This window comes from Acipenser ruthenus, chromosome 53 (assembly GCF_902713425.1).
Source record: "Acipenser ruthenus chromosome 53, fAciRut3.2 maternal haplotype, whole genome shotgun sequence".
Classification (NCBI taxonomy): domain Eukaryota; kingdom Metazoa; phylum Chordata; class Actinopteri; order Acipenseriformes; family Acipenseridae; genus Acipenser; species Acipenser ruthenus.
Window position 1 is genome coordinate 7,505,678 of NC_081241.1, and position 23,319 is coordinate 7,528,996.

Here is a 23,319-nt window from a genome sequence, read left to right on the forward strand (position 1 = left end):
TCCCTAACCCTAACCCTTTTCTGATACAATTGTTTACTTACAAATATGGTGCAAAACATTTACATGTTGAGTACATTGAAACTATGCATAATAACGCTTTATCTGGGTTGATTGGTTCTCTTATTAATAATATTTAATTGATGTGTTTCAAAGATCGAGGGTTTACTATGAACACACATTCACGCGCAGACACAAGGAATGTTTAATCAATAGCAGTATTTTATTAAGAACACAAACAATAAACAGAAAACAGAAAAGTCACAAAGTAAATCTTAGTCTCTAAGCACAAACACAATTCAAAACTCTCACTACACTCATGCTGGCTAGCAGGCAATTGAGATATGAGACCGCCTGTCTCCTCACACACAAAGCAGCACTTGAGCAAGCAAGCAGACTGTGACGTAGTAACTTGCTTACACACACACACACACACACACACACACACACACACACACACACACACACACACACACACACACACATCCAAGCACACAGCCTCACCTGAGATGATGCAGACAAGTATATATCAAATTAAGTTTATTAATGGTATATAGATTAAGGATATGGTGCGTTTACTTTGATCAGAGTGACAGCACCTTGTTTATCATTCGATGTGGAGCAACATGTTTAGCTTTGCTTGATATTTATAGTCTGTTTCACTCTGCTAAATATCCACTTTCATGAGATCATTTGTGTATCGTGCCTTTTTTTAAACTCCCAGTTCTTTGGTGTTTTAATGTCCTTTTCCACGGGGACAGCGCTAGTTCATGTCTGCCTTGCGTCAAAATGCTTGTTGCTGCACGTGTGAAGTATCTGTCCATAATTCAACTGTCCGCTCAGCCTAATCCAGTCCAGGCACCGGTCCTCTAATCAGTAGCTCACATAGTTCAGTCTGTCTGCAAGCCAGAGGCCCCTTCTCAAGACACAGCAGCTTGCCTTGATTCTCAAGACACACAGTTTGATCAGTGAATGCAGTTCCATCTCTACTGCATGTTCATGTATTATTATCATATTCAGGAATATGCCCCACAGCGGGGTGTACCCTGTCGCAGGGGCTCAAACCGATTTTACCTCAATTGCTTATTCAATTTGTCTTAATTGCTATCTGTGCCATGTTTACCCGCTGTTTGTGTACCAAAATCCATCGCAATAGACTTTGAATTCGAGAATTCACCACTGTCTCCCTGAGTCCTGCTTCATAAAACCTGACAAAAACCTTCCAGTATAATTTCATTATCTGCTCCTCACTTTGCAGGCTGTAGATAATTAACAAACAACCTTTAAGAACACAATAAACCACAAATGTGCAAACTTTGCCAATACTTTATTGCCAGAATCGATCCTGTTGCGATAGCAGAGATACAGCTGGGGTGTGATAATCACCCTACAACACAAAGCAGGGGCGCTGGGATACATGCAGTTGTGTTCATTTTACGATAGCTTGTAAATATGAGTTTATAATAAATTGTAATAACTCTGAGTATCTCCGCAGGATAACACAGTACAAATATCATGATATGTATCAGAAAATATAAAGGACAGTCAGCACACGCATTCTACAGTGAATGAAAGAAAAAAGCAACGACCTTTCTCACAATAGTATATACTGTACATATTTCAAAGTGATATGGATTTGACAGTGCTAAACTATGTCATAAGGCTCCTGTCTTTCTCTACTGGAAACTTTGATTAATGGCTGTTTTTATTTTATTAAAACAAGGCGCTTCCTCCCTGTTAATGGCCATTGGGAATTTGAATAACAAGCTGTCATTGATATGCTGATATCCAAATACATTCATTTTTCAGCAGGCTTTTTAATATTGTTTATTTTATTAGAGACCTGCTGTTTTAAATACCATGTGTGTGTGTGTGTGTGTGTGTGTGTGTGTGTGTGTGTGTCAGTGTATGTGTATTGCTTACAATTGTAAGTCGCCCTGGATAAGGGCGTCTGCTAAGAAATAAATAATAATAATAATAATAATATGTGTGTGTGTGTGTCAGTGTGTGTGAGTGTGTGTGTGTGTAAGTGAGTGTGTGTGTGTGTGTCAGTGTGTGTGCGTGTGTGTGTGTGTGTGTGTCAGTGTGTGAGTGTGTGTCAGTGTGTGTGTATGTGTGTGTGAGTGAGTGTGTTGGGGTGTGTGTGTGACAGTGTGTGTGTGTGTGTCAGTGTTTGTGTGTGTCTCAGTGTATGTGTGTGTGTGTTTGTGTCTCAGTGTGTGTGTGTGTGTGTGTCAGTGTGTGTGTGTCAGTGTATGTGTGTGTGTGTGTGTCAGTGTGTGTGTGTCAGTGTATGTGTGTGTGTGTGTGTGTGTCAGTGTGTGTGTGTATGTATGTGTGTGTGTCGGGGTGTGTGTGTGTCTCAGTGTGTGTGTGTGTGTGTCTGTGTGTGTGTCAGTGTGTGTGTGTCTGTGTCAGTGTATGTGTATGTGTGTGTGTTGGTGTGTGTGTCTGTGTGTAAGTGTGTGTGTGTGTCTGTGTCAGTGTATGTGTATGTGTGTGCGTGTTGGTGTGTGTGTCTGTGTGTAAGTGTGTGTCAGTGTCTGTGTCAGTACCTGTGTGTGTGTGTCAGTGTGTGTGTGTTTGTGTGTCAGTGTGTGTGTGTCAGTGTATATGTGTGTGTGTGTGTGTGTCAGTGTATGTGTATTGCTTACAATTGTAAGTCGTCCTGGATAAGGGTGTCTGCTAAGAAATAAATAATAATAATAATAATATGTGTGTGTGTGTCAGTGTGTGTGAGTGTGTGTGTGTGTGTAAGTGAGTGTGTGTGTGTGTGTGTGTGTCAGTGTGTGTGCGTGTGTGTGTGTGTGTGTCAGTGTGTGAGTGTGTGTCAGTGTGTGTGTATGTGTGTGTGTGAGTGAGTGTGTTGGGGTGTGTGTGTGACAGTGTGTGTGTGTGTGTCAGTGTTTGTGTGTGTCTCAGTGTATGTGTGTGTGTTTGTTTGTGTCTCAGTGTGTGTGTGTGTGTCAGTGTGTGTGTGTCAGTGTATGTGTGTGTGTGTGTCAGTGTGTGTGTGTCAGTGTATGTGTGTGTGTGTGTCAGTGTGTGTGTGTATGTATGTGTGTGTGTGTCGGGGTGTGTGTGTGTCTCAGTGTGTGTGTGTCAGTGTGTGTGTGTGTGTGTCTGTGTGTGTGTCAGTGTGTGTGTGTCTGTGTCAGTGTATGTGTATGTGTGTGTGTTGGTGTGTGTGTCTGTGTGTAAGTGTGTGTGTGTGTCTGTGTCAGTGTATGTGTATGTGTGTGTGTGTTGGTGTGTGTGTCTGTGTGTAAGTGTGTGTCAGTGTCTGTGTCAGTACCTGTGTGTGTGTGTCAGTGTGTGTGTGTTTGTGTCTCAGTGTGTGTGTGTCAGTGTATATGTGTGTGTGTGTGTGTGTGTCAGTGAGTGTGTGTGTGTATGTGTGTGTGTCGGGGTGTGTGTGTGTCTTGTCTCAGTGTGTGTGTGTCAGTGTGTGTGTGTGTGTGTGTGTGTGTGTCAGTGTGTGTGTGTGTCTGTGTCAGTGTATGTGTGTGTGTGTGTGTCAGTGTATGTGTATGTGTTGCTGTGTGTGTGTGTGTGTCTGTGTCTGTGTATGTGTGTGTGTGTTGGTGTATGTGAGTGTGTCAGTGTGTGTCAGTACCTGTGTGTGTGTGTCTCAGTGTGTGTGTGTCAGTGTGTGTGTCTCAGTGTGTTTGTGTGTGTGTGTGTGTGTGTGTGTGTGTGTCAGTGTGTGTGTGTGAGAGAGTGTGTCAGTGTGTGTGTGTGTGTGTCAGTGTGTGTGTGTGTGTGTGTGTGTGTGTGTGTCAGCGCTGTCAGATTTACGTGATGAGATCAAATGCGCTGATCCTCGATTTCTTAAAAATGTTTATTCAGAAGGTCGCGTCAAATGTAACTGTCCTGAACTGTCGGCGTCTCGTATATAAAACAATAACATCCAGTGATCCATTCGAATTGGATGTGTAGTAGTGTCAATCATCTGTAGAATCCTCGTATTAACCAATCCTGAGGAAGGAAGTAGGCGGGTCACCATGTTCTTCAGCCCGATTCGCTGAGTGTATTGTGGCATTTGAGTGACGTGTCAGTTTATTGGATGCTGAGCTTCAGGGGGAGGGAGGGGGCGTGGTTTAGGATGCGCTGATTGAAGTCCTGCAATAGAAAAAAAAAAAAAAACACGCGGTAAAAATAAACAAAAAATAATCAAACCGCGAAAGACAACATTTACCCGCGAGACGCTCTCAAAACAAGCCGCTTTGAAACTGTTCTCTGTAAAAGGAAGCGTTTCTGCTGTTATTTTATTTATTTATTCATGTCTCTTCAGTTTCAGGCTTGTTTGTATATTTGCTTCAGAGACGGTAAAATATTAAAGTTTTCAATGAGGCAGTTGATATTTTTTCGAGGCGACTCGTAGAGCACAGACGTGCCGGATGAGGAGACAATTACTTTGAATAATCCTGTGAATTGTTTTGGCGTCAGCTAAATGAATCATCATCCTCATCCTCATCCTCATCAGTTCAATCAGGGGTGGCTGTTTCCAGACTTGACCCTTGACCGCTGTGACTTGAAACTTGACAAAAATAGATATATTACAACAAACAGTTCTAGTGAATGTCCACACGATGGCAGCATTGTATAAGGAATAGCGAGAGCTGCATTCTGCCCGTCTCCATGACGACCAGGTTTACAGCACAGGAAGCCCCGAGACCCGACACCTCCCCATGTGAGTTTAATTATTTATTCTTAAAACCAATACTATTTTAATCCACAGCAGGGACTGATAACACAGCCTTTGTATAGCAGTTGCCCTGCGGTGTGCAGGTCAGGGAGCTGTGTGGGTGCTGGAGTGCGCTGCAGAGCGGATTCCCACTCGATCACACAAGGGAATATAAAGAATGCCGTGTTCAGAGCTGACTCTGCGATTTAGTGCGTGGAGAGATTGAAACCACTGAAGCTGTTTAAAAAAATAAAGAAAAAAGGAAAATGCACGTGATCTTTAACTCGCTCTTTTTTACAAACAAAAATTCAAAAATAAAAGCGTGTCTGACGCTTATTTCCCTACAAGCCCTTGTCTTTAACCACGGGAGCACACAGACTCTTCTAATATAAATTTGGTCAGACACCAAATGCTTTTGTAACTGTTAGTATTAACCTGTATATTTAAAGTTCAAAATTAATAATTCAAAATGAAACATAATCTTAATTGATACAAAATTGTTTAAAATACAATGTTCCCATGACACTCCATTAGCAACACAAATGTTTCCAAAAATGAACCCAGCATTTGAGTAACTGTGATAACAAGAAGAGCTCGGGATGATTTCAAACAGCATGAAAAGATAAGGGGCCTGTCTAAAGAAAGAGAAAGAAAAATGACATTTGAAGCGCTGTACTCTTTAACAACGGACTTGTTTCAATTGTGTTGCAGAGGAGAAACCCAGCTAACTGAGGAACGAGTGATTCAGTAGAGAGAGGCATGGACCCGACTCCAAGGAGAAGAAGAAGGAGTAAAGAGAATGACCCTCCTGATATGTCACAAGAGCCTGCCAGGTACTGAAAGTCTTTTCTTATTAGTTCACGGTGCGGCGGCATGCTGAATAATACCTTTACTAAGAAGCTGTTCAGGAATCCAAATCACTGAGCTGAGTCTCAAGCCCAGGATTAGAGTCCAGACCTCTCTGTGCTTTACAGTGCTTCCCTATGCTTTATCAGACCTCGCTGTGCTTTACAATGCTTCCCTATGCTTTACCAGACCTCTCTGTGATTTACAATGCTTCCCTATGCTTTACCACACCTCTGTGCTTTACAATGCTTCCCTATGCTTTACCAGACCTCTCTGTGCTTTACAATGCTTCCCTATGCTTTACCACACCTCTCTGTGCTTTACATTGCTTCCCTATGCTTTACCAGACCTCTCTGTTCTTTACAATGCTTCCCTATGCTTTACCACACCTCTTTCTCTCTCATTCCCCTCTTTCTTTCTCATTCTCATTTGAAAAACCATGTTAATGAGTATTAAGAAATAAGAAAAAGTCAGTCTATCATGTTAATTTTTTTTATTAAATCACATTACTAAAATCTGAAATATTAAACATTTTATGGAAATCAAATAACAAAAACACACACACAATAAAGCAAACTTAAGTTCACTTTTTTAAAAACTGTTACAGCACTGACTATTGGATGCCATTTTCTAAAATATATATAAAACATAACAATTCTTAAAAAAAAAATAATTAATTACAGTTATTTCGTATGAAATCCATTTGTTGCTAAAACCAAATAATTCACCTTGTTTCACTCTGCAGGTGGCGCCATTTTACCCCCTAACTTTCATTCAAAGTTGTGTCAGATTGAACATTCCCTTCACCCGAGGAGTGGAGAGGACAGACAGGGAGTTCAATACAAAGGGTTTCTTACAACACAAAACAGTCTAGTTCAGATGGCAGATTGTTACAGTGGAATCAGAAAACAAATCAAACCAATGAAGCCTAAACCCAGGATAGAGCGGCTCAGTGAATGTGTTTTGGAATCTGTGCAGGAGGGTCATTGTGTCAGAGACGCCATAAAAGGACAGCGTGCCGGCATTAAAGTCCAAATACACTCCTATTCTGGGGCAACAGGGGGCAGTTATTGCAGTTTCATTGTTATTGTGCCAGGCAGTGTAACTGGAATCAGAGCAGGACAAACACCAGGACTTGTCATTGCATCCAAGGAGACAGGAAAGATCCGCTCCTTTCCTGCTGATTCCTTTATATGTGACTCCTATAGAAGCCCATCCCTCACTGCACTCAATCTCCCAGTAACAGCGAGTCCCAGACAAACCCTCTCTGCAAAGCACTTGGGACCGGCTGTCAAATCTCTCTGAGTGATCAGGATATCTCTGGGTCTCTCTCCTCCGTGTCACCTTTCTGTTCCCTTCAGACAGACAGAGCTCTCTATTCGCTGTGTTGGGGTCCAGTGTGAGCTGACAGGAATCTGATTGAAGAGAAGAGGACGGGTAGAGAAGAGACGGTTAGAAAAGTCAAATCACTGAGAAAATCAACAGTCATTGTCTGCTGCATCCTCACATCCTGTTTATGGAAGGTGTGTGTATTGTTTTAATTATTTTTTTTAATACATTTTGACCACTTTTTTAAACTTTTAAATTGCATTTTCTGCCTCAAGATGGCTTCCCACGGACCGGCATGGACCTCTCAGAACTACATTTCCCATCATCCTCCTGCTCACTGGTAATTCCATCTCATTTACATATGTGAGCAGGAGGATGATGGGAAATGTAGTTCTGAGAGGCCCATGCAGTTACATGTGAAGCCATCTATAGGTATAAAAAAGTGGTCAAAATGTAAAAGAAAATAAAAATAATTAAAACAATACACACACCTCACGTAAACAGCTGTAGCAACACATGGGAACTTACTTGAGATTGATTTCTGACTTTGGATAAGTTCTCTCTTTTTATTTTTCTGTCTTCAATAAACTGCTGCTGCTATTAATTAAACCCTCTTGCTGTTTGATTGTTTTGCTCATTATAATTCCTCGATCTTATCAAACGTCTTCAATTGGAACCAATCAAATGCAGCTCTGCATACAATTACAGTTCACTTAATGTTCCTACAGGGTATGTGTTGCCATTTTACCCACTCAGACCCCTTGCTTACTAAATATCTTCAATAGAATATTGTCCATTCTTCAAATATCTGTCTAATATTTTAATGAGCAATCCATCCCACAAGTGCATTGATACTGCAATATACATTTACTACCAGCACAGGATGACTGGGAGGGATAGCTGTTCATTTTACCCCACAACTGGTTTCACATGCATTGTACATGTATTAAAAGATGGGATGATTATCTATTCAGGGACACCAAGATATTTAGGGAGAGAAAGGTCTGAGTGGAAAAACAGGCAACAAATGCCCCTCCCCCAGTCATTTTGCATGTATTCATCTGAACCAATACTTGTTGGAGAGGAGTGTAGATTAATAGCTTCACAATTACTAATAAATAATAATAATTGCTGCCCTCAAGCTCCACCCTTTCAATGAAATGTTTCAGTGCAAACAGACTTACATTTTAAAAACTCAGCTCTGTTCCTTGGCTCTGGAGCCTGCAGACTGTAAACTGCAACTTCATTCACTGGGCAGAAAAAAAGAGAGAGAAATAGAATTGAAACATGTGGATTAATACACAACACACACAAGACTCCAAACAGCAATCTGCCATGCTCTTAATCTTTAAACACAAAGTGCATCTGTTCAGTTTATTAGTGTAGCAAAGGACCCAGCTAACTGCACCCTCATCAGGAATCTTTCACACAAGAACTAATCTAATACATCTCCAGCCACTCTTTCACTGAGGCGCTAGGTCCTTCCAAAAAGGGAGAATGTCTCTAGAGATAAAATGTTTTACTTTAAGAAAAGCCTTACCTTTGAAACGTCTGTCACTTCTCCTAGACCCCAGGGTACAAAGTGCTGTTTCATTCACTAAATAAAATACAGAAAACTGTTTAAAACCAAAGACTTTACTGTAGAGGATTTGGAATACAAACATCACCTCCAATTCCTATAAATCTGTGATGAGAAAGTGCAGGACTATAAGTTAGCATCATATATGGCATGAATGTGTTGTTTAATGTGTGAATCCCTCTGTCTCTGTTTGAATGCTATTGTGTTGTTTTCTCATGTAATGTCTTTAGAAACTCTCTTCCTTCCTGCTCTCATCACTCAGGATGTCACTGTAAATGAGTTGGGACGTTTCAACCTGGGAAAATTATTTGAAATAAAACATCTGCAATATTCATATAGCCAACAATCTGCAAGAGGTCTTTATTAATGTCTTGCAAGTCCTACCCCTCCTCAAGCCATGGTCTATTTGAGAAATCTCTAACAAAGGAATCTATTTCACACCAACCTGTTGTGGTTATTTTGACTAATTCCCCCTTGCAGAAGTCCTCAATATGGTCTTTAAGTTCAGATACAGCTTTCCTCACAGCCCCAAAAGAGATGTCTGTATTGACAGTAACGCTGGGTAAGTCTCCAGCTTCAGGAGGGGCACAGAGAGGCTGGAAATTCTACAACAGGAAAGTGGAGAAAATGAGTTTTCAGTGAAACAGAATGGGGTCCAAAACATTCCTGGGGAAAAGCAAGGATTCATTCAATTGGAGAGGTCTGTCTGAAACCGTCCCAGTTATGGACTTGAGATTTTCTAACAAGCAGTGATGTTACCTGTAGAAAATGGATGTGATCCTCTGTCTCTGAAAGCTGTTTCAGCTCAGCGTTTCTCCTCCTTAGCTCAGCAATCTGCTGCTCCAGTTTCTTCATGCGTCCTTCAGCCTGATTCACTGCAGCCTTCTCGTTAGCTCCAATCAGCTCAATAACCTCAGTGTGGATCTTCTCAATGGATCGGATCAGCTCAGTAAAGATCTTCTCACTTTCCTTTATTTCTATGCATGCAGATCTCTGAGTGAAAGAACACAGCAGAGGAGACATGGTTAGAATTGATATCAAAAACACATCAGGCATAGACAGTAAACTTCTGTAGATGTGTTCCAGTCCATCTGTTAATAATAATAATAATAATAATAATAATAATAATAATAATAATAATAATAATAATAATATTAACCCCCTCTTTTCAATACCCACTTTCAGTGACTCCACAGCCTGTTTCAGCTCCTCAATTTCTTTCAGTCTCTCCTGGATTCTCTGTTGTATTTCTGTCTGTGTCTCTCCCAGCTGCTTCTGTGTAGAAACACAGTGACACAGTGACATTTGTGATGGGGCATTGAGTGCTATCCTTTCACACCCATCACAGGCCTGTTTAAGTATGCTATTGAAACTGACAGAATCATTTTACTTCAAATATATTTTTCTGTTTTCTTGTTCCATTATCTTTACAATGTTTGCAATAATTCTGAGTGGTTCTCGAATATATTTTGTTCTTCAGTTCTAGTTGCATGCCATAGACATTTGTAGCACAGGCTAGATCAGACAACATGTGTGTATAGTAGAAAGATACAACACCATCTAGTGCACAGCAGCCAGCAATACAAAAGGATACTTGATCCACAGTAGCTGTCCACTAGATGGTACTGTTTCATACTAGTAACAGTGAATGATGGCTGATCTAGCATGTGTTACATGTTTGTTTTGTCAAGCACCTAGGAAACTGAAGCAGCTTTCTCTTTAATGGATATTTAATGCTTTTGAGCGATGGCTCATCTAGCATCTGTCACTTTTTGTTGTCAAGTAACTAGGTAACTAATGAGAAAATGATCCTCGGCGGTCATAACTTTAAAGGCTGTTTAATTAGGCACTATTATGGGCACCCTTGCAATTCCTATATCTTGGCTTATTTCCTGCATTTCTGTCCTTCGCAAGCCTGAGTTGAACATCGTAGATTTAAAACATAGAGAAGAAATGGCTACTCAAAATGAAAATGAACCTTCAGAGCTAACAAAAAAAACAGATTCAGGGGAGAGGAGGTTGGTAGAAGATTGAGGCATTTAGTGACAGTGATGGATGTGTTTGGAGATGGGCTTTGTACTAGGATGAGATCCTTTATAAGCATTGTTTTCTCTTTATATGATGTAAATATATATTATTTTTTGAAGTAATAAAGTATGTGTGCCTATGGCATTGTTACCATTTCTTTTATAAAATAAAATGTGTATTTTGAATGTAGTAGAAATCTTTTAGCTATATTCTTCATATGTGTGTGTGTGTGTGTGTGTGTGTGTGTGTGTGTGTGTGTGTGAAAAGTATTTTTATTTTGTGCCTTCCTTGTTTACTGAAAAGACACACTTCTCAAATCTGCTGCAGCTTGTAAATACATATTTTTAGGGTAGTAGAATTGATCTATTTCTCTAATGTGTGAATGAGGGTGTGTGTGTGCAACAGTGAGTCTGTGCTTGTTTGCTGAAAGACACACTTCTCTGCTGCAGCTTGTCAGCTGATCTTGGTGTCGAGTTACAGGCTCCTGGTGAGTGGTGATGTCAGTGTTTTGTTCACAAAGCCTCAGGCTACAGCAGGTGGCTGTGTGTCTTATCTATCGGCACACCTTTTTACACAAGATGGCAAAATATAATATTGTGTATAGCATAAGCTTGTATGCATGTATTTGGGGGAGGGAAAGGTAATTATTTATAATTACCTCTCCCTCCCCCACACCCCCTCCTGCTCCAACCCCTACAACCACTGCATCCCTGTCACAAAGACGGCCAGAGTGGGTGGCGTCAGACCAGAAGCAGGAAGTAAATAAACAGAGAGATGTGGTTTGTTTAAGCTGAGCGCGTGATCGCGCTCAGCATTTAATAATTAACAGCACAGAAAATAAAAGGTTTGAACAGAACACAAAACAGGACACGGCACTTGTAGCCAAAATAAAAAGACAGACAAAAACGGACTAACACTAAACAAACGGTGCACGGATAGACAAACAAACACGGTGAGAACAAACTTATCTTTACGATCTTTTATATTTACTTTACTCCTCTCTCTCTCACCCGTTCTCCTCTTCCGAACACCCAACCACTAGTGAGTGAAAATGTGTCTCTATATATACTGTTGTGCTGGGATTCAATTACTAATTAATTACTCGCTTGAATCCCAGCACGTGAATTCATTACGTGAAACCCCGTGTTCACATATTATATTTTAAATGCACGTGCGTGATGTGCAATCCCGTGCCTAAATACAAATATACACTATTTAAACACACGTGAAACACAGACCCGTTTATATCCCGTGTACCAATCTATACACCAACATTAACATACGCACGCATACATACACATAGATCACACAAATGCACACAGGGGCGGGGCACTTTGCCACATATACCCCCCCTTGTGCGCAGCACACATGGCCTCAACGGCCACCTCCCCCCTTAAAAACCCAGCAGTCCAGAACAAAGTCTCGGGCTGGGAAGGGAGGCTTCAGTGGGCCCTTGGCTGGCAATGCTGTCAGCACCCCTGCCGGTAGTGGCACGGCTGACAGCCTGTTGGTCCCATCCTGCAGCGAAAAAGCTGCGGGGGCAGGTGGTCCCCCGACCTCCCCCTTCTTCGTAGCCGGCAGCTCCCTCCTGTGGGGCTCCGGCCACAAGAACTCCTGCAGCGAAACTGCTGCTGGGGAAAGTGGTCTCCAGACCTCCTCCCCCTTCTTCGTGGCCGGCAGCTCCCCTTTCTGGGGCTCCGGCCACCGTACTCCCTGCGGAGGTACGGGCAGCAGAGGCAGCTCCTGCTCCTCTGCTCCGGGCGGTGGCGGAGGCAGAGGCAGCTCCAGCTCCTCTGCTCCTGGCGGCGGTGGAGGCAGAGGCAGCTCCAGCTCCTCTGCTCCTGGCGGCGGTGGAGGCAGAGGCAGCTCCAGCTCCTCTGCTCCTTGCGGTGGTGGTGGCGGAGGCAGAGGCAGCTCCTGCTCCTCTGCTCCTTGCGGTGGTGGTAGCGGAGGCAGAGGCAGCTCCTGCTCCTCTGCTCCTGGAGGTGGTGGAGACAGAGGCAGCTCCTGCTCCTCTGCTCCTGGCGGTGCTGGCTCCCTCTGCTGTGTCGGCTGGGCATGTGCACGCTGTGCTGCCTTCAGCAGCATAGCGAGAGGCTGCTGGGGGACACCAGCATCCTGCCCTTCTCCCCCCCAAAAATTTTCAGGGGGTTGAGCCTGTAACTCCTCCCCTTCTGGCTCTTGGGACGGCACCAGCAGGTATTCACCCTCTGCTGGTGGAGGTGGGACCAGCAGGCATTCTCCCTCTGCTGGCAGCTTGGGTCCTACGGCTGTGGAAGCCCCGACTTCCCTCTTTTTGGGCTGTGGACGCACCGACTCCTCCCTTTTGGGCTGTGGACGCACCGACTCCTCCCTTTTGGGCTGTGGACGCACCGACTCCTCCCTTTTGGGCTGTGGACGCACCGACTCCTCCCTTTTGGGCTGTGGACGTTCGGGCTCCTCCCACTCAGGCGTAGGACGTTCGGGCTCCTCCCACTCAGGCGTAGGACGTTCGGGCTCCTCCCACTCAGGCGTAGGACGTTCGGGCTCCTCCCACTCAGGCGTAGGACGTTCGGGCTCCTCCCACTCAGGCGTAGGACGTTCGGGCTCCTCCCGCTTGGGCTGTGGACGCTCAGGCTCCTCCCATTTGGGCTGTGGACGCTCAGGCTCCTCCCATTTGGGCTGTGGACGCTCAGGCTCCTCCCATTTGGGCTGTGGACGCTCAGGCTCCTCCCGTTTGGGCTGTGGACGCTCAGGCTCCTCCCGCTTGGGCTGTGGACGCTCAGGCTCCTCCCGCTTGGGCTGTGGACGCTCAGGCTCCTCCCGCTTGGGCTGTGGACGCTCAGGCTCCTCCCCATAACTGCGGAAGGGACAGTGGGCGAACAGGTGATCCTGGTCGCAGAGGAGGCACCCCGACGATGGCTTGTTACATCGCCGTGGATGCCTGGCCCTTAGGCGGCACTCCTCCTCCCTGTCCTTCACCTCTTTATCTGTCTCCCGCTTGGGCTGTGGAGGCAAAACCAGCAGGCATTCACCCTCTGCTGGTGGAGATGGGGACAGCAGGTACTCCTCTGCTGGTGGTCCTGCTACCTGGGCTGCTGTTCCGTTTATCATTGCCTCCAGGTAGCTGAGGAGAAACTCCACACCTTCCTCCAAGGTGTTTGGGGTGTGTTCCTGCTGATAAGCCTCCCATCTCTCACTGTCCATCATCCACAGGGCCCGAACGACTATGGGCAGAGCCTGGGCCTCCAGCCCAGCATTCTCCAGGAACCAGTCCCGCCATTTTGTGGCGTCTTCTGCCATTATATATATATATAATTTTTTTTTTTTTTTTTTTTTTAACAAAACCCCTCCTGGTCTGACGCTTGGAGGCGCGGCTATCCCACGATGACACCACGTGTCACAAAGACGGCCGGAGTGGGTGGCGTCAGACCAGAAACAGGAACACAATAAACAGAGAGATGTGGTTTGTTTAAGCTGAGCGCGTGATCGCGCTCAGCATTTAATAATTAACAGCACAGAAAATAAAAGGTTTGAACAGAACACAAAACAGGACACGGCACTTGTAGCCAAAATAAAAAGACAGACAAAAACGGACTAACACTAAACAAACGGTGCACGGATAGACAAACAAACACGGTGAGAACAAACTTATCTTTACGATCTTTTATATTTACTTTACTCCTCTCTCTCTCACCCGTTCTCCTCTTCCGAACACCCAACCACTAGTGAGTGAAAATGTGTCTCTATATATACTGTTGTGCTGGGATTCAATTACTAATTAATTACTCGCTTGAATCCCAGCACGTGAATTCATTACGTGAAACCCCGTGTTCACATATTATATTTTAAATGCACGTGCGTGATGTGCAATCCCGTGCCTAAATACAAATATACACTATTTAAACACACGTGAAACACAGACCCGTTTATATCCCGTGTACCAATCTATACACCAACATTAACATACGCACGCATACATACACATAGATCACACAAATGCACACAGGGGCGGGGCACTTTGCCACAATCCCCTACTAACTCACCCTCCTTCTCCACCTTCTCGTCCATCTCAGAATCTGACCTTTCCTCCCTGCTCCAGGGTCACAAACCCACCACGTGTGCCCTGGACCCCCTCCCCACTCACCTCTTTCAAGCTGCTGCTCCTGCTCTACTTCCCTTCATCTCCTCCCTTCTCAACACCTCTCTCCTTTCTGGTCTCTTTCCCTCTGCCTTCAAAAAAGCCTCTATCACTCCCCTCGACCCCAACTCCCTCCAGAGCTACCGTCCTTTCTCCCTCCTACCCTTCCTCTCCAAAACCCTTGAGCGGACTGTACACCGCCAGCTCTCTGCTTTCCTGTCCATCCACTCTCTGCTCGACCCTCTCCAATCTGGCTTCCGCTCTGCTCACTCCACTGAAAGCGCCCTCCTGTCTGTCACCAGCTCACTAAAGTCTGCCCGAGCTGCCTCTCTCGCTGCCTCTCTCTCCTCTGTCCTAATTCTCCTCGACCTCTCTGCTGCCTTTGACACTGTTGATCACTCTGTTCTACTATCATCTCTCGCTGACCTGGGGCCTGGTTCTCCTCCTACCTCTCCAACCGCACTTACCAGGTAACCTGGCGTGGAGCAACCTCCACACCTCGCACTCTCTTAATGGGAGTCCCCCAAGGGTCAGTCTTGGGTCCTCTCCTGTTCTCTCTCTACACCCGTTCCCTGGGCCCCCTCATCGCATCCTATGGTTTCTCATACCATTTCTATGCTGATGATGCTCAGATTTTCCTCTCCTCCCCCACCTCTGACTCCACCATCCCCTCCCGTATCTCTACCTGTCTGTCTGCTATTTCCTCCTGGATGCACTCGCATCACCTCAAACTCAACCTCTCTAAATCTGACCTTCTTTTCTTTCCCTCCTCCTCCTCCCCCTCCTCTGATCTCTCTATCTCTGTTCATCTGGAATCTACCACACTCTCTCTGCTAAGAAACTCGGACTAACATGGACCCCTGCCTCTCTTATTCCCAGCACATCTCCACTCTGGCTGCACTTTCCGATTTTTCCTGAGCAACATCCAAAGAATCCGACCCTTCCTCGCCAACTACGCCACCCAGCTCCTGGTCCAGGCCCTGGTACTCTCCCGCCTAGACTACTGCAACTCCCACCTGGCTGGCCTCCCTGCGTCCGCCACCCGTCTGCTCCAGCTCATCCAGAACTCTGCTGCCCGCCTGGTGTTCTCTCTGCCTCGCTTCGCCCACGCTACTCCACTACACCGCTCACTCCACTGGCTCCCGATCACCGCTCGCATCCAGTTCAAGGCTCTTGTACTAGCCTACAGATGCCTTGACCAGACTGCACCCAGCTACCTCCAGACCCTCATCTCTCCCTACACCCCACTCGACCTCTCCGCTCCTCTTGCACTAGAAGACTGGCTCTACCTCCGCTACGCTCCCCTGCCTCCAGAGCCCACTCCTTCTCCACCCTCGCTCCGCAGTGGTGGAATGACCTTCCTACAGATGTCAGGACTGCCCAGTCCCTGACCACCTTCTGGCGCCTCCTCAAGACTCACCTCTTCAGACAGCACCTGTAGAACTCCTCTGTTTGTATCCTGGGACACTTATCACCCTTCCTTAAATGCGCTTTACTTTCTCTTATCTGCCCCCTATTTTACTACATTTAATCCTGTACTTCAGAGTACTGTAATCTGCCAAGTGTTTAATCTGTAGTATTTTGTATTTAATCATATCCTGATGCAACTATCACTGACACTGTTATCTGCTGTATTATTGAATTGTATTTTGTCACACTTATACTTGCTTGAACCAAAGTCATTGTATTTATCTTGCTCTTATTGTATTATTACTTGTATTGTAACACTTGAAGTGTATTTGCTTACGATTGTAAGTCGCCCTTGATAAGGGTGTCTGCTAAGAAATAAATAATAATAATAATAATAATAACAACAGTGCAGAAGCTCCAGCATATCTGCACCCAAAAGAAGAACCCCCTCCCCTCCCACCCCCACAGCAGCTCTCTCACATGAGAAGAGGAACACAGAAGCAGAGCCTGACCAACAAGCAGCTCAGTCTAAATGTGCTCCTGCAAGCCCCCCCGGCACTCAGCTGCACACACGCAGCGCTTGCACACTTTGTTTATTTCCACGTTTTTGCTACTTTTGTAAATATGTTCATGTTTTTCTTTATTTTTAGCTCAATCTATTCAGAATATACCCATTATTCATTTCATGTTCAAGTTTCATTCAGCAGTGTTAGATTGTAGCCAGCAATGCTGATTGTTTTAATAAACAATTGTGGCAATATGCCCCTCCCCTGTGTGCATGTGTGTGTGATGTGTTGTATGTTGCGTGTGTTAATGTTGGTGTATAGAGATTGGTACACGGAATATAAACGGGTCTGTGTTTCACGTGTGATTTAAATTTGTATATTTGTATTTAGGCACGGGATTGCACATCACTGCACGTGCATTTAAAGTATAGTATGTGAGCACAGGGTTGCACAGAATTAATTCACGTGCTGGGATTCAAGTGAATAATTAATTAGTAATTGAATCCCAGCACAACAGTATATATAGATGCACATTTCTTTCACTCGGGGTTGGGTGTACGTGAGTGGAGAACGGGAGAGAGAGAGGAGAAAAAGAAAGAAAGAAACGTTTGTTTTGCTTCACTCACCAAAACCCCAAGTGTCTGTGTATTCCTTTTCTTTGTGATAACAATACATGAAGAGTTTTTCTAAAGTGTTTTTTTGTGTTTTTTGTTTCCTACACCAAAGAGGGGGAGTGTGAGATTGCTGAGTGTTGTTTTACATGCAAGCCCAGTTTGTTCCCTTTCATTTGATGTGAGACACTTGCATGTCACCCCTACAGTACTGGAGCTGTACGCACAAATCTGAAAACAGAGAAAATAAGCGGAAATTGACCCGGACCTTAAAGAGTTTTAAAATAGCTGCTTGACATGTTAAATATCACTGGGAATTCTTATCTTCTAGGATAGCTACAAGGAAATGGTTCAAATCCTTACCTGTTTGACAATCCTTTCTGCCTCAGCTGAGACTGTATCATGGCTCTTGTGTTCTTCGTCTGTACACAACAAGCAAATACACGCCTGATCGGTTCTACAAAAGACCTCCAAAACCTTCTGGTGTTCAGCACAAAGCATCTGCTCCAGATTTCCAATTGCATTAATCAGCTTGTGCCTCTTGAAAGCAGCCCCCTCATAGTGTGGCTTGACGTGTGTTTCACAGTAAGAGGCCAGGCACGTCAAACAAGATTTCACAGCTTTGAACTTTCTCCCAGTGCAGAAATCACACGGCACATCTCCAGGTCCAGCATAACTTTGAGCAGGAGGAGGATTGAGTCCTGTCTTCTTTAATTTCTCCACAACTTCAACCAGCATGGTGTTTCTGCGCAGAACAGGCCTTGGGGTAAAGGTCTCTCTGCACTGAGGGCAGCTGTAGACACCTGTATGATCAGTCTGATCCCAGCAGTTCTTAATACACCCCATACAGTAACTGTGTCCACATGCTGTAGTGACTGGGTCCTTCAATAGATCCAGACACACTGGACAGCTGAACTGATCTTGAGACCATAAGTTTGAAGCCATTCCTGCTGCAGTGAGACACAGAGAGTGACTATTTCACAACAAACAGAACTGTTTAAAGCTCTAAGAGGCGGGGTTTTGGACTGAGGCCAGGTTATAATAAACAGGTTGAGCAGAAACTGAGTTATGTGTCAAGAATGTTTCATTTCAGCAGCAGAGTGGAGTAGTGGTTAGGGCTCTGGACTCTTGACCGGAGGGTCATGGGTTCAATCCAAGGTGGGGGAAGCTGCTGCTGTACCCTTGAGCAAGGTACTTTACCTAGATTGCTCCAGTAAAAACCCAGCTGTATAAATGGGTAATTGTATGTAAAAATTATGTGTAAAAAATTATGTAATTGTATGTAAAAATATCAATTGTAAGTCGCCCTGGATAAGGGTGTCTGCTAAGAAATAAATAAATAATAATAAAATAATAATAATAATAATAATATTTTCCTGAGATCTCTCCTGCTCAGATCTCTGGTTTCAGTGCACACAAGCCATGCATTCCACACTGTGAGCAGCTCTGTGTTTTAAGACACTAGACCAGAATCTCAGCTGGAACGTCTACTAGCACTTTATAAGAACAAGACACCATAGTGGAGGGTTCTAACATGTTCAAGAGAAATATCAAGCTGGAATCTAGGAGCAGTGCAGGGATGCTGGAATGGGTTAACACGGATATATTATTTCAAAGATTAGGGAACAATACAATAATACAATGCAATAGGGATTTATAAAGAGCCTTCTGTGAAACACCTCAAAGAGAAGTGTATGGAACAATAATAATGATACAATACCTTGTTGAACAAATAGGATTTTAATCTTGATTTAACAATTGGCCCTGATGTGCAGATGCACTAAGAGGCTGCATGATAGTTTTCTCTGACTTCACTATGATGTCATGGTGTGTGATGTCATTGTGCACCACACTCCTTAGCTGTGAGGTCACACAGGTGCTCAGGGCTCTCAGGACAGTGTCCAGCTTCCTGTCTAGCGCAGAGGGAGAAGCAGCAGAAATAGTTGCACAATATATTGCATCCTGCAGCCACCTCATGCAGCCTCTCAGTGCATCTGCTGTGCTCTTATAGTGAGGAGCATCACAGTGAAGTCAAGCATATCATTGTGAACCTCAAAGCATTTAAGCTATCTGCATGTGGAATTTTGGTGTACAAACTCACTGCATCAAGGGGAATAAGGATAACGTTCTAACTTTGTAACTTCATTTTATAAAGCTGTTTTATAAACGCACCCGTATCCCTTAGAGATGAGGGTAACTCCACCACTAGTGGTCTGAGATACAAATCAATGTAATTTGAGAGAGGAGAACCAAGACCAGAAACTATGGGACGACCTGGTGGATTATCAAGTGATTTATGGAGCTCAGGCAGCATATATAGTACAGGCTTAACAGGAGAGTTACTCTTCAGATAGAGATGTGCATTATCAGACATGCAGCCAGATTCCAATGCAGACTGTGTAAAACCATCTCTTTCTGATTTAAAACCTCGATTCAGCATGAAGTGTGATCCTGGGCTGGAATCACAATATGTGCTTCTGCTGTTTCCGTTGAGATGATACAGAGACAGGGATGGGTTTCACAAGAAATGAAATGAAGGAGTTATATAAAGCTCTAAGAGGCGGGGTTTGGACTGATGTTTTGATACACAGGTTTAGCAGAAACTGAGATGTTTACAACTATTGATAATTTACTGAGATCTTTACTGTTTTTTTTTAATTTTTATGTGACACCATTAATTTAACGTTTCAAATTATTACCATTTGACTCATAAAATGATAGTGCTTTGTAGTTTGGTTGTTTTATGAGTCAGATTTAAAAAACTGAAGCTACTACAAATTAAAAAATGCAGCCCTTTGCAATTCATAAATAAATAAACAATGCAGCCCTTTGCAAAGTACAGATATTTTTTCATCCTTTTACACTTCTGTTACCTTTGCTTTTGGTGATCGGATAGCCAATTGCTTTAAGCTTAGACTTTTCTGTCCCTTAGCCATAAGGTGCAATACACTGTACACAAGCCTCACATATAATCTATCATGGGTACCTACCAAGGACAAAAAGTCACATTTGTATCCCCAAAATGAATTAACATACAGTGCCTTGCGAAAGTATTCGGCCCCCTTGAACTTTGCGACCTTTTGCCACATTTCAGGCTTCAAACATAAAGATATGAAACTGTAATTTTTTGTGAAGAATCAACAACACGTGGGACACAATCATGAAGTGGAACGAAATTTATTGGATATTTCAAACTTTTTTAACAAATAAAAAACTGAAAAATTGGGCGTGCAAAATTATTCAGCCCCTTTACTTTCAGTGCAGCTAATGATGATAAATAGAATCCACCTGTGTGTAATCAAGTCTCCGTATAAATGCACCTGCACTGTGATAGTCTCAGAGGTCCGTTTAAAGCGCAGAGAGCATCATGAAGAACAAGGAACACACCAGGCAGGTCCGAGATACTGCTGTGGAGAAGTTTAAAGCCGGATTTGGATACAAAAAGATTTCCCAAGCTTTAAACATCCCAAGGAGCACTGTGCAAGCGATAATATTGAAATGGAAGGAGTATCAGACCACTGCAAATCTACCAAGACCTGGCCGTCCCTCTAAACTTTCAGCTCATACAAGGAGAAGACTGATCAGAGATACAGCCAAGAGGCCCATGATCACTCTGGATGAACTGCAGTGATCTACAGCTGAGGTGGGAGACTCTGTCCATAGGACAACAATCAGTCGTATACTGCACAAATCTGGCCTTTATGGAAGAGTGGCAAGAAGAAAGCCATTTCTTAAAGATATCCATAAAAAGTGTTGTTTACAGTTTGCCACAAGCCACCTGGGAGACACACCAAACATGTGGAAGAAGGTGCTCTGGTCAGATGAAACCAAAATCGAACTTTTTGGCAACAATGCAAAACGTTATGTTTGGCGTAAAAGCAACTCAGCTCATCACCCTGAACACACCATCCCCACTGTCAAACATGGTGGTGGCAGCATCATGGTTTGGGCCTGCTTTTCTTCAGCAGGGACAGGGAAGATGGTTAAAATTGATGGGAAGATGGATGGAGCCAAATACAGGACCATTCTGGAAGAAAACCTGATGGAGTCTGCAAAAGACCTGAGACTGGGATGGAGATTTGTCTTCCAACAAGACAATGATCCAAAACATAAAGCAAAATCTACAATGGAATGGTTCACAAATAAACATATCCAGGTGTTAGAATGGCCAAGTCAAAGTCCAGACCTGAATCCAATCGAGAATCTGTGGAAAGAACTGAAAACTGCTGTTCACAAATGCTCTCCATCCAACCTCACTGAGCTCGAGCTGTTTTGCAAGGAGGAATGGGCAAAAATTTCAGTCTCTCGATGTGCAAAACTGATAGAGACATACCCCAAGCGACTTACAGCTGTAATCGCAGCAAAAGGTGGCGCTACAAAGTATTAACTTAAGGGGGCTGAATAATTTTGCACGCCCAATTTTTCAGTTTTTTATTTGTTAAAAAAGTTTGAAATATCCAATAAATTTCGTTCCACTTCATGATTGTGTCCCACTTGTTGTTGATTCTTCTCAAAAAATTACAGTTTCATATCTTTATGTTTGAAGCCTGAAATGTGGCAAAAGGTCGCAAAGTTCAAGGGGGCCGAATACTTTCGCAAGGCACTGTAGCTGGGAATTCATTGTCTGCGGATCTGAGTGGGTAAAATGGACAGAAATGCCCCCACTTCAGTTCTCAATTGTTTTTGGATGGAAGGGAAGTTTTCTTCTTCAACAAGGAGAACAAGTGGAATATTATTATTATTAATATTATTTATTTCTTAGCAGATGCCCTTATCCAGGGCGACTTACAATTGTTACAAGATATCACATTATTTTTTACATACAATAACATTATTTTTTTTACACATAATTTTTACATACAATTCCCCATTTATACAGTTGGGTTTTTACTGGAGCAATCTAGGTAAAGTACCTTGCTCAAGGGTACAGCAGCAGTGTCCTCCACCTGGGATTGAACCCACGACCCTCCGGTCAAGAGTCCAGAGTCCTAACCACTATTCCAAACTGCTGCCCTATAACAAGAACAAGCTTGTTTTCATGTTTAGACTGTCCATTTCTCCTGATTTATCACAGTATTAACAATGTGTTTGACTGATGTGAAAAAAAACATCTCTTTCTGATTTAAAACCTCAATTCACCATGAAGTGTGATCCTGGGCTGGAATCACAATATGTGCTTCTGCTGTTTCTGTTGAAATGATACAGAGACAGTGATAGGTTTCACAAGAAACTAAACTTACCAGTGTTTCTGAATTTCAGGAGTTATATAAAGCTCTAAGAGGCAAGGGGTTTGGATTGAGGCAAGATTTAGACAAGCATGCTAAGCAGAAACTGCTGAATCAGTGTGAGAGGGGCGGAGAGGAGAGAGTGGGACAGAATGGCACCCTCTGTCACAGCGCTCCTTCAAGACTGAAGCTTTCTCCCAATGGGAAAGCCCCATTCCCAGTGGAGACTGAATCACTGTCATCCTGGCTTGCTTTGGTGGCACTACACCCTACTGACAGTGGTATGGCAGATTTATCAGTCCCATGGGGGTCCTACACCCTACTGACAGTGGTATGGCAGGTGATTCAGTCCCAGAGGGACCCTACACCCTACTGACAGTGATATGGCAGGTTTATCAGTCCCAGGGAGGTCCTACCCCCTACTGACAGTGGTATGGCAGGTGATTCAGTCCCAGGGGGTCCTACACCCTACTGACAGTGGTATGGTAGGTGATTCACTCCCAGAGGGACCCTACACCCTACTGACAGTGATATAGCAAGTTTATCAGTCCCCGGGGGGCCTATACCCTGCTGACAGTGGTATGGCAGGTGATTCAGCCCCAAGGTGTCTGTTTTGACACTGATGTGCTCGTCTGTCTGTTTAGATGTTGTTTCTTGAAGGGTTTGTAGGCTCCTCTGTAACAGTTCGTTCTTCACTCTTTAATAATAGCAATGCATTGGAGCAGCTGTCCAGCAGATATTTCACATGATTCCCTTTGATTGGAATTGAAGCAGCTCACTGTCACTCTGTCACTGTGTAATATTGCATTATACTGGAGAGGAATCCTGGGTTTGTCTGCAGGCATTGCTCTCTGATGAAAGCCTCGCTGACGGACGTCAGAGCGTTTTAAAATGGAGAAGACACCAGTTTGCAGTTCTGAGTGTGACTCTTATTACCAATGTTTCTGATTATTTTACAGTCGCTCCTGAGTTAAGCAACAT

The 23,319-nt window shown here is 43.9% G+C and overlaps 1 protein-coding gene across 2 annotated transcripts; it reads right to left on the reverse strand.

Moving 5' to 3' along the window:
* Window positions 1-6,014: 6,014 nt before the first annotated feature.
* Window positions 6,015-18,190, reverse strand: LOC117433062 (tripartite motif-containing protein 16-like). Of its 2 annotated transcripts, XM_059016656.1 has the most exons (7): window positions 17,477-18,190; window positions 9,618-9,713; window positions 9,198-9,431; window positions 8,884-9,043; window positions 8,400-8,456; window positions 8,044-8,109; window positions 6,015-6,945 (listed from the first exon to the last, which is right to left on the reverse strand). In XM_059016656.1, the coding sequence occupies exons 1-7, from the start codon at window positions 18,056-18,058 to the stop codon at window positions 6,401-6,403; spliced, it is 1,740 nt and encodes a 579-aa protein (XP_058872639.1). In that variant the 5' UTR covers window positions 18,059-18,190; the 3' UTR covers window positions 6,015-6,400. The 2 variants fall into 2 exon arrangements, with proteins under 2 accessions (XP_058872639.1, XP_058872640.1); XM_059016657.1 differs by lacking the exon at window positions 8,400-8,456.
* Between the last annotated feature and the right edge of the window lie 5,129 nt (window positions 18,191-23,319).